General features: G+C 42.2%; 1 protein-coding gene across 1 annotated transcript; it reads right to left on the minus strand.

Annotated features, from left to right (window-relative positions):
* Positions 1-734: 734 nt before the first annotated feature.
* On the minus strand, positions 735-11,597 carry rtca (RNA 3'-terminal phosphate cyclase). Its single transcript, XM_075484495.1, has 11 exons — positions 11,453-11,597; positions 11,196-11,296; positions 10,353-10,496; positions 10,149-10,272; positions 6,537-6,595; positions 6,313-6,454; positions 3,577-3,698; positions 3,435-3,493; positions 2,598-2,692; positions 2,414-2,518; positions 735-999 (listed from the first exon to the last, which is right to left on the minus strand). Exons 1-11 carry the CDS (start codon positions 11,501-11,503, stop codon positions 901-903), a joined length of 1,101 nt encoding a protein of 366 aa, XP_075340610.1. The 5' UTR covers positions 11,504-11,597; the 3' UTR covers positions 735-900.
* Positions 11,598-11,917: the final 320 nt, after the last annotated feature.

An 11,917-nucleotide genomic window follows, 5' to 3' on the forward strand; every position in this document is an offset into this window, starting at 1 on the left:
ACAAGAATGACACCTGTATAATGTAAGAGGATTACAAATAATGCTAATGATTGTGGGTCCGTTACACACATAACAGTGTAGCCTGTGGAATAATGAGGCATCTGGAGCTGAGGTGATGGTGGGGGGGCCCCAAATGAAATTCTGCTTAAGGCCCCATAAAGGCTTGGGCCGGCCCTGGTCCAGATAAAAGAAGTGATGAAAAGATGAATAAATCTAAAAACAGACCTCACAATCTCTTGGCCCTATTTTCTCTCCCTTGGTATCACTGCCTGCTGTGCAGACCGAGCAGAAGTTCTGGATTAACCTACATTTTATTTAGCAGCAGGATGTCAACTTTCAAACAAAGGAGCATCAAATAAATACCAGGGTTTTTGGATTTGGGAGGTAATTGTTTTCCAATTTGACCAGATGGTGGTGTTCCACCTGGATCTGTACAAGGACCCGTTCTTTTTCTTTTGAACAGTCGTGTTGATTTTGGGCAATGAAAAAAAATAATTCACACATTAAGGACCAATTCTCCTGTTTAGTATTCGTCTTGTAAAGTCAGTGCAGAGTCTGATTTATCAGATTATCAAACTCTCAAATGAAAGTTAAAGTTAAAGATGAGTTGCTCGAGTCGGACATCTTTTCTCCAGACTGTCCCTTCTTCTCTAGATATCATAAAGGAAAACACAACAGTCAAATACTTTCAAACATTTGTTTAAATCAATTTAAAAAACAGGCAGAAATGTGCGTTAACGTGGGGAAGAGTTTTATTTATTTAATTATTACAGCATTTGAGGAAAAACCCTGAGAGACAGAAGCTAAGAGGGTCGGCCATGATGAGAGCAGCTGTGGAGTCCAGTAGAGAGAGTGTGTCTTCAGTGTGTTTACAGAGCGCGTTACTGTGAGTGTGTTCGGCTACAGGTTGGGGTTAACCGCTCCTGATCCTTGACATTCGATGAAATAGGTGAGGTTGCTGCTCAGCTCGTCCTCACACTTTGTTATTGTGAACTTTGCCTGCAGACACAACAAGAGACGAGTCAGCGATTCAGTTCAGATTCCCACGTTTCTGTCAGTATGGCTCCGTTTTAAAGCTTTAAAGTTCAAGATCTGTACTGGACAGCCGTCAGAAGAGAGATAAAAAGCTGATTTATTACACTTTTTTTATTTCAAACAATTAACAGTTTATTATCAGAGGAAAATCTATCAAAAAAGAACAAGTATGAGGAGAATAAACTCGGCTGTGTAGCGTCACCAGAGGGGGCGCTGTAGGCCATGTTGCTAATGTTTGTAATTCAGGAGAAGAAGTCATTCGAATAGGAAACCATCCCAGAGGAAAAAAACAACACCTGTGGTGGACATCCACAAGAGGAAAATGGAGTTCTAAAGAGGTTATTTAAATATCTACCAGGATAAAGACGCAATTCACAAAGCAGTTTTCATTCCCCCTCGTGTGAGTCAATAAAGAGGATAAACATTTTAGCACATAAGTATGTTTTTTCCCCCATATTTTTCACCTTTTACTGAAATATTTTAAATACAATAATAAAAAAAAGTTACAAAATCCCAGCTAATGTTGCTTTTTTTTTTAATTATTCTAATTATTTCAGTGTCAAACAATCAAATCTTTAATCTGCTTCATGTCAGATTTTACAACTCAATTCAGTTTTATTTATATCTTACAGACTTTTAAGGTTGCTGTAAATAAACCTTTACTTAAAAAAATCTACTCGATTCAGAAGTGATAGCTAATTATCGACCTCTATCCAAGTTCTTGAAAAAAATACTTGCAGCTCAGCTTTGTGATCTTTTCCACAGAAATAATCAGTTTGACGAGTTTCAGTCAGGATTCAGAGTGCATCATAGCACAGAAACAGGTGAAAGTTACCAATGATCTCCTCTTAGCCTCTGATAGCGGACTTGTCTGTGCTTGTCCTGTTGGATCTCAGTGCTGCATTTGATACGGTCGATCACAGTATTTTATTACACAGACTTGAACATGTTATTGGGATTAAAAGAACTGCATTAGGCTGGTTTAAGTCATATTTATCTTGTAAATGAAGAATCTTCCTCACACACCAGAGTAAGTCATGGAGTTCCCCAGGGTTCTGTGCTTGGACCGATTCTTTTCACTTTATACATGCTTTCGTTAGGTAACATTATTAGACAGCATGGAATAAATTTCCATTGCTATGCTGATGATACTCAGCTGTACTTATCTATAAAACCAGATTAACCCAATAGGTTGGTTAGATTTACTTTCACGAATTTAAATAAAATATGAATGAATCTGCATCATATGTTGAGTTTATGGTCGACTGGCTCGTCCGTGTCACCTTCAGCTTTAAACTGATCAGCTGACATTTCTTCACCTGCCTTACAGGTAACAAGCTGATGAAGTTCTGACACTAAAAGGTTCCTTATGTCTGACCTGAGTCAGCTGCTCTGCGATGTGAATGGCCGTCTGTGTGTGTAGCGTCACAGCGCCGGTTCGAATCCGAGACGTTCCCTTCGCCAGTGCCATGAAGATGATGAGCTGCGGAGGAGGAGGAGTTAGAGGTTAGTGATGTCACAGTGAGGTCACGGACGTACATCAGAGGGCGAGGGCGCCTCACCTGGTCCTGCAGAAACTCGTCCACGCAGCCGTTGTGTCGGATGTTTCTCAGCAACATCTCAGCAGCTTCAATGCCAATTTTATCTGCGTACACACCTGGAAAACACACAGGAGAGAGTTTACCTGGGCTGTCCAACGCTCAACACAGAGAATCTGGTGTTTTTATTCATCTCATTTCATGTTTAAGCTCCGCCTGCCTGAATAAAACGGGCTGAAAGTCCAACATTAACATCAAATCTTGTTTCTATTCACCTACACTTGATATCAGACATGTTTTATTTGAATTATACCCTGAGTTAAGGTGTGTTCATTTAAAAAATGTTGTCCCTCTTCTAACAGACGATCTCTGGACTCTGATAACAAATTAAACTAACAGAACACCAGTTCTTGGCCACTCAAACACTGAAAACGTTAATTTTGACTGATTTTCTGTTGTTTTTATGTAGATAAAATGACAGAAAAACATGAAAAAGATCAGAAGTTGGAGCATCTTTGTTCATAGTCATGTTCATGAACTCAGAAAAGGATCAAAAAGGGAAAAAAAATAACAGAAAAACAGGTGGAAATGTGCTCAGAAACCAATGTTCACGACAAGTTGTGGAACCCAAAGAGCAGTGATGTCATCTGTGATGTCACCACATGCAAATGAGGTGATTAAATTTACTCCCTTCATAAACTTTGGGTCACACTGAATATTTTTCCCCTTTACAGCATCTCTTTATCTCTGAGCATTTTAAAGCTGCAGCCCTTTGAAACCCAAAAGTAAAGCTTTAAGGGTTAAGTTCTGTGCTTCTGTTTGGTGCGTTGCTGCCCCCTGCTGGTCAGGTGACGCCGTTACCTTTCTTTCCCAAAGCTGAACCTGCAAACAGACAACCTGTTGACGACTCTGCGATGATTCTGAAACGCAGACGGGAGAAGAACCAATCAGATAAATAATGAATCATCAAAAGGAAACTACTCAGCCAGTGGGCGTGGCTTACATGATGCCGTTCCCGCTCCCGCAGGCCTTCTCCTTCTCCTGCAGCGCCTGGATGTTGATGTATAGATCTTTGATTTCCTTCCTGATGGTTCGAACAGCTGCGGCCGACATGTCTTTAGCCAGCTGAGACCAATAAAAACACAAATCAGACTACGGATCACACAACAGAAAATACAGAGATTATTTAGGTAATCGATTATTCCATCGATAAATCAGATAAGAATCAGTTTTGTAATAATAGACAGAAATTTATATGAAACAGCATTCAGAACACATTCATCTCCAAAATAACAGGACTATAGAACAGCAGCTATTAGCTTCCTAGCTAACATCCAGCTGTGCTAACATCTGTTAGCTTCTCTCCTACCGTCTCTGCTTTCATAAACTGTATTTTACTGCAGCTGAAATCCTAATAAAGCCTCTTAGTTCCTGTTTTATTGTCTGTTATTAGACAACACAGAATAACTCAGAATAACAGAAGTTAACTCGACACCTTAACCAGCAGTTCTCTGATGTTACAGATAGGGATGTCGAAATTTAAAAAAAGTCTTGACCGACCACTGAGCCTCATTAGTCGATTAAAGTCGGTCACCGAAAATTCTATAAGTGCCATTTATGATATCTGTGTCCTGTCGCGCGTCTTTCTCTGCCGCGTGGAACAAGTTATGTCCCCATTTTAGACTGGTTAGGCTCCCTCCACACAATCAATGTTGGTTCGTGCCCTTGGTATTATACATTTTCCCCAATCATTGACCACTAGTTCTAGGCGTACTTGTGGAGGAATAAGGGTTTTGGGTAGAAAAATAATTGCTGTGCCTGCGCAGACACGCACAGCCACACATACGCGCAATGGCGCCCTTCCAGTCACGGTACTTTTTAAACACGAATCAAACGCGGCACCGAACTCGGGCTGTTAAAAGCCCCCGTTACAAAGTCACAAACAGAGAACGGTGCATTTGGCGGTGTTACAGGAAAGTAGGTTAACCAATGACTTCGTTAAAAAAAAAACTTACCGAATGCCAACATCCTCTGTGGCGTAGCCTATGCTGCACAAAATCCTTTGCAATAAGTTCCTGTCGTCTTGCCATTTAAGTACAGATGAATATATCACAACAAGTAGGCTAAGTTAGTCTTGTGTCTTTTGCCATTACAGTGTTACAATTATTATTATGTTGTAGTCCACACGCAGCCACATTAGCTTTATTTAGGTTAATAGTGGCGATTTTTTTTTTTAACTGCGCAGACAGGACCGTCATGTATGGCGTACAAGTTGCAACCGGTGTAAGAGAGGACCTCTGAGGAGGGCGCTACGTGAGCTCTGCTGCGGTTGTTCTTCCATCGTGGGATGGCTCATGCTCACATAACATTTCTAAAGATATAGCCTAGTGATTTTTTTTTTAAACCAACGGCAGAAAAATTCTAACCGGATGACGTTGATTCGGTCAACCATCGGTCATACGGTCATCGGTTAACATCCCTAGTTACAGATACAACATGTCAGATAAAATTTGCTGTTTTTATTCTGGTTGGACTTTGATGGGACTCAGAATATTAGTTCACATTAACAGACTGAAGCTGCTCTGATGGGCACATTAAGGATAATATGATGGTGTGTTAGCGGGTAGTTCTGGTGACATTTTAACAGAAATAGCCACTATTTGTCCCACACAATAAACACAAGTTGCCTCAGCTTCCTTCCGTTCTATGCTAGCGTCCTTCCGTTCTCTGCTAGCGTCCTTCCGTTCTCTGCTAGCGTCCTTCCGTTCTCTGCTAGCGTCCTTCCGTTCTCTGCTAGCCTCCTTCCGTTCTCTGCTAGCCTCCTTCCGTTCTCTGCTAGCCTCCTTCCGTTCTCTGCTAGCGTCCTTCCGTTCTCTGCTAGCGTCCTTCCGTTCTCTGCTAGCGTCCTTCCGTTCTCTGCTAGCGTCCTTCCGTTCCCTGCTAGCTTCCTTCCGTTCCCTGCTAGCTTCCTTCCGTTCCCTGCTAGCTTCCTTCCGTTCCCTGCTAGCTTCCTTCCGTTCCCTGCTAGCTTCCTTCCGTTCCCTGCTAGCTTCCTTCCGTTCCCTGCTAGCTTCCTTCCGTTCTCTGCTAGCTTCCTTCCGTTCCCTGCTAGCTTCCTTCCGTTCCCTGCTAGCTTCCTTCCGTTCCCTGCTAGCTTCCTTCCGTTCTCTGCTAGCTTCCTTCCGTTCTCTGCTAGCTTCCTTCCGTTCCCTGCTAGCTTCCTTCCGTTCCCTGCTAGCTTCCTTCCGTTCCCTGCTAGCTTCCTTCCGTTCCCTGCTAGCTTCCTTCCGTTCCCTGCTAGCTTCCTTCCGTTCTCTGCTAGCTTCCTTCCGTTCCCTGCTAGCTTCCTTCCGTTCCCTGCTAGCTTCCTTCCGTTCACTGCTAGCTTCCTTCCGTTCTCTGCTATCTTTCTGCTCTCTGCTAGCTTCCTTCTCAGCTAACAAGGAGACTGAGTTCCATTAAAATGCTAACGTGAAACGTTCCCTTGTGTTTGTTCCGCTCAGTGGACTCGATATGTGAACTGGCTGCTTTCTGCTGAGATTCTGTAGCATTGACGTTGTGCTATCGTGCTAAGCTAACTGGCTTGTACAATGGACACTGTTCAGTGTTTTCTCTTTTCTTTGAAATGCTCCTGAAAAGCTACATGTTTCCTTCCTACAGCTGACCGATTTAAACATTTAAATGAATAAATACCTTCATTTTCTCCCTAATTTACGTATTTATACACAGTAAACGCTACCTTAAAGGGCAGCACTCCGGCTACGAACGCTCTGCCGTGGATCTTGGTGATGTTTCCTCTCTCCGTCATGGTGACGGGCTGCAGCTCTTTGACCGGATTCACCGTCACCATCACCTCTCCTCCGCCTTTAGGGTAGTAACCCCTGAGGAATGAACACACCCGCCGTCAGAAACTAAACTGCACCCAGATAACACACACACACACAGATATAACCATGAACGCACCTCATTCTGACGTCGCAGTCAAAATGGATCCCAAACTTCTCCAAGATGGGTTTAAAGACCTGAAGAAGAAAGCCAGAATGTTCTTATTGGAAGCGGCACAGCTAACCTCTATTAGCCGAAATATCTGTTATTTAAAATCTTTTACCCATCAGAATCAGAAGTCTGAAGTGGTGTATTCATTAGCATTCAACACACAGCTTAAAGCATTTTAACAAATAAATAAAAAGAACAGTTCAAAATCAGCAGCTTTAAATATGTTCTTTGTGGGTCGAGTCGAGCTCGAGTTGGGTCCTGAATAACATATTTAGCTCTTTTAAGTTAGCATGTCCTGGCGAAGGTCTTCCAGTAGGGGGCAGTGGTGGAGCCTTTGAACGCTACACAGAAACGATTATTTAGGTGCTCGAGTATTCAATCGATTCCTCGAGTAATTCAATGTGTTCTTTACTCGAGTCGATTTCAGCCAACCTGCCTTTTGATTTAGCCACACTGAGATGCAAAGGTAACGCGTTAGCTTGCTGTGGACTGAATGGCTGTGTTCGAAACCGCATACTTCTCCTACTCATACTAACTTACTGAGTTAGTAAGCGAGAAGTTCCCGGATGCATACTAGATTCTCCTAAATGTTGCGTATGCATCATGAGGTTACTACTCATACTCAAACTACCCAAGATGCAACTTAACGTGACGTCGCCGATCGTCATTTCCTGTCAAAACAGCAGTTTCAAGCTAGCTACAACGAGGGTAGGTTCACTTCCTGTTTCCAAAACAAAAGCACCAATTGTATGGTAATGTCTTTCCCTATGATAAAAGGCAACGGGTATTTTATTTTGTGAAAATAACAGGAAGTGCGTTAGCTCACTGCGGCTAGCTTTAGTAGCGCCGAATTCGTGGGAACAAAATTGTAAACAGCCGGTATTTTGTCAGGTTTTCAACACGTTGGGGATCTAAACGACTACTTTCTCACCTGAAAATGTTTCAAATGTTGCTAAAGTTTACAGAGTTTAGAGGGAAATCAGCTTCAGGCCGGCTGATTTCGGGCAGGAGCGAAATGCATTGTGGGTAAATGCTCCGATCGATGAGTATGCAGTATTCGGTTTCGAACATAGCCAATGTGTTCCTGGATGACCACAGAACTTTATTCTGTCTCCCAGACGTTTCTCGGTTGTTCAGCTTCCAGCTGAAAATTTCTGAACTTTTCAGAAAGGCTTTGCTGTCGTTACTGTGGCTTTTTTCTAACTGGTAACCAAATATATGGGAAAAGATCATCCTGTGGGTGACCGTCATGGCAACCATAAAGATTACCATCTTCTCCCCCATCTGTCTGTCCTGAGCTGTGTGAGCCATAGAAATAATCACGTTAAAAGGAAGGAAAAAACAGTTTGTGGCAACTAATCAGTAGGTCAGCACACGTTAAAGGGATAATCCGGAGTAAAATGCACTTTAGGTCAATTTACGGGATGCTGGGAGTACATACGTTGAGTTGACATCAAAATCATGTCATTCGGATGCGTTTTGAGAATTTCGATTTGACCGTTTTTAGCCTAAAGTCGTTAGCCTGGAGGAGAGTGGGGCATATGATGTCACCGCTACAAAACGCTATTTTTCACCTCTTCTACAGCTCCAAACAACATAACACTTACGTGGTAGTGAGTAGAGGGTCCCTAAAGCCAAACAGAAGTGTCCCGAGGTCTTCATGTGGTCGGCTAGAGAGTCCAGAATGAATTTAATCAAGCCAGTACCTTTACGGAAATGCTCCTGCTGCAGCTGGCATCTTCAGCGTAAAGTCCGTATAGTAGAAAGCCGAGTGTGGAGTAACTCGCTCTGGAAATTCACAATTTCGTTGCCGTTTTTTTTTTTTTTTTTTTTTACAAACATAGTCCAGTATTTCTTTCGAAAGCCAGGATAGGAACAAACACGCACCATAACTCCAAAAGTTTGCTCCGCTGTTTGTTCAACAATCTGCTCACACGCCTCTCCTTCTTCTGTGATGGTCACTCCAGTCACGCAAAAGACGTCTTCCGTAAACAAGAGGCTCGGTCACGCGAGACGTAAGGTCACGTGACATTTTATACAATTCCAACCTGTTAGTAAGCTAGGCTTTGCTGTTGCATACAACTTCATTTCACTTTAGAAAGAAATACTGGACTATGTTTGTAAAAAAAACGGCAACGAAATTGTGAATTTCCAGAGCGAGTTACTCCACACTCGGCTCTCTACTATACGGACTTTACGCTGAAGGTGCCAGCTGCAGCAGGAGCATTTCCGGAAAGGTACTGGCTTGATTAAATTCATTCTGGACTCTCTATCCGACCACATGAAGACCTCGGGACACTTCTGTTTGGCTTTAGGGACCCTCTACTCACTACCACGTAAGCGTTATGTTGTTTGGAGCTGTAGAAGAGGTGTAAAAATAGCGTTTTGTAGCGGCGATACCATATGCCCCACTCTCCTCCAGGCTAACGACTTTTGGCTCAAAACGGTCAAATCGAAATTCTCAAAACACAACCGAATGACATGATTTTGATGTCAACTCAACGTATGTACTCCCAACATCCCGTAAATTGACCTAAAGTGCATTTTACTCCGGATTATCCCTTTAATATGGTGTTAAAATAACAGCTGGCACTGATCACCGTCTCTCTGAAAGGAGTCCTACTGAAAACTGTCTCTTAAAATAACCTGGAACAGCAGCCTGATCATATAACTCCTCATAACTTTTACTCGGCCATTTTCATGTTAAAGTTCTTCCAGACGGCGGAGTCGACAGAACCAAAGTCATCTGTAAACACTGCCAAGTTGAATTGTCTTCTCAGCGTAGTAGTTCCAGTCTAAAATATCACTTAAAGGCAAAACACACAACTGATAGCAGCAAGTCATTCAAGGAAACAGACAGTGGAGCGAGGCTTCTACATAAAAACTACAGAAAGATGCTGATGTTAAAAGTGTGTTTGCACAACAAATGTTATGGCACTTTCATTCATATGGCAGCACATTTAAAATAAAGCTAAATGCTAAAAGCTATACACTACTTTTGGATTCATTTTTTGATTCTGCGTACAAATGAGATTAATCGTGATTAATCAGGGAAATCATGTGAGTAATTAGATTAAACATTTTAATCATTGCCCAGCCCTATGGGGGAAAAAAAACGTGGTAAAAAAAAAAATAGTATTCTGAGAAATAAATAATACTAAGAAAAGGGGAGTCGTATTTATTCTTGGCTTTTTAACAGTGACTTCTGAGTTCTTCTCAAATTGATTGATTATTTTTATTTATTTATTTAGTCATTTATTATTATTATTAGTAGTAGTAGTATTTTTTATTAGAATTTGTATTATTATTGTTGTTGCTAATACACAATCATCGTAAATATTTATATTTTTTTGAGCTTCTTGACTAATTTGAAGGAGTTTTTCTATTCTATAATATCATGAAACAGCCGTTTCAACGAGAGCATTTCAGAGCGTGTTTAGCACGTTGTGTGACAGTAATTGTGCACAATGTAGCAATCTTGATTGCACTGAGGAGTTTTTGTAATTCAGTTATTTGAGGAATCGTTTCAGCCCCCCATTTGTTGACCCTCGAATCCCTCCGAGTGCGCTTTGAAAGTACCTTGACGGTGTAGTCTATCTGGGGAGCCATCTCTGCGTTGGTTCCTCCCTTCAGGCAGAGCTGTGAGGCGGCGTCGGCGTACAGAGCGCAGGGCAGAGCGACCTGCAGCAGCAGACACACACTCCTGACGAACAAACAGATCATAAAGAATCAATGAGCACAGTGCACCTCAGGGACAAGCAGCAGCTGTTCGCGGCGTCTCACCCTGCGGTCTGCGTGTCGGCCGTGTGGTTTCCAGACTGGATCTTTCCTGGAGTCAGACTGATGTCAGTGGAGCCGATGCTGGCTCCCTGCAGACTGCCTGAACACAGGTCTGAGACCACCTGCAGGCCGCTCAGGTGCTGTGGTCTGAGCACACACAACACATCAATGAGCACCACCAAACTCCATTTAAAAAACTCCCCGTTTTACATCTCCTCGTCTTATTTTGCTAATTGGCCTCAATTTACAGCAAGAAAAACATAGAGAAATATACACAATTAAGTTGTTTATATGTTTCAAAGCAGTATAATAAAATCTACACAAAGAGAATCCAGCCAAAGGAAAAAAAAAATTAAATCTAATTAACATAATTGATTCACAGACGCTTGATGACGCGGAATGAAAAAACGGGACTGCGGCACAGACAATTAGGAACAATTTGGGAGGTTTAGTCAAAAGTTTAAACGATCAAACTCAAAATGTTGCCACGCCGAATTTAAGTGGGTTCAGTTTTCAAGCCGTATGACCCCAGTAATGGTTCAAAAATTAAATGCGCTCGTCGACAACCTTAATTTAGGGATATTTTCACTGGAGTCTGGTTCAAGTCTTTTCTCCAAAGAATTGTGCCAAAAGTTTCTCATCTGCAACATCTAGGTGGAAGCGAGATGCTTAAACTCTTCAAAGTGATCCGTTTTTAAATAAACACAATAAAAAAACTGTATTGATAATTACAAAATTTAAAAAAAAAAAAAAAAAAAAAATCCATTTGTGCTGAGTAACTTAGCCAAAAATCAACTTCAATGAATAGGCTAACGTTAGCCTGCTAGCAGGCGGCTGCTAACTCACCTGAGCCCCGGCGTGCTCCTCCCAGCTCGGATTTTGGTGATTTTAATGGCAGAGCCGGTGATGCAGCTGAGCGCCGCGGAGACTCTCAGGATCTGTCCGCCCTGCGGAGAAACGACGCCGGATTAGAAGCTGCATCAGTGCGGGAAGAAGCGGCTGCTAGCCGCCGCCGTTAGCCTTCTGTTAGCATGTTATGCCAACAGCGGGACAACAGCAGCTTTTCTGCCGCTTTTCCGGCCGAATAAAGTGCGAATACTCACTCCTTCCATCACGCTGCCGTCTATCTCCACAGCAGCAGAATCCATCTTCATTCACAACCTTCGGCTTCAACTTTTGCTCGGATACTAATTGTCCTGGCTCAGCCTCCCGGTACTTTTCCGACTGTATGTTTGAGTTCTCTCGCTGCTAAACAAAAAACCCACTTCCGGTTCCTTTCAAAATAAAACCTCGTTGCTGCCATGTTGTGTTTTTAATTAAGCTGTATGGGGAAATCACTTTGACTAATGTTGCCGTTGACTGTAGGTTATGTTAATGATAGAAACAAATCTATTATTTTCTTTAAAGACAGACTAAACATGGAGAAGCAGCATTTAGCTGTTATGCTGCTAACAAGTGGAACAAACTGCCAGTGGAGATTAAACTTTCACCAAATGGAGACATTTTAAATCCAGGTTAAAGACATTTCTGTTCTCATGTGTCTATGCATGAAATCTGCATGATATATT

This window comes from Odontesthes bonariensis, chromosome 15 (genome assembly GCF_027942865.1).
Source record: "Odontesthes bonariensis isolate fOdoBon6 chromosome 15, fOdoBon6.hap1, whole genome shotgun sequence".
In the NCBI taxonomy this organism is placed as follows: domain Eukaryota; kingdom Metazoa; phylum Chordata; class Actinopteri; order Atheriniformes; family Atherinopsidae; genus Odontesthes; species Odontesthes bonariensis.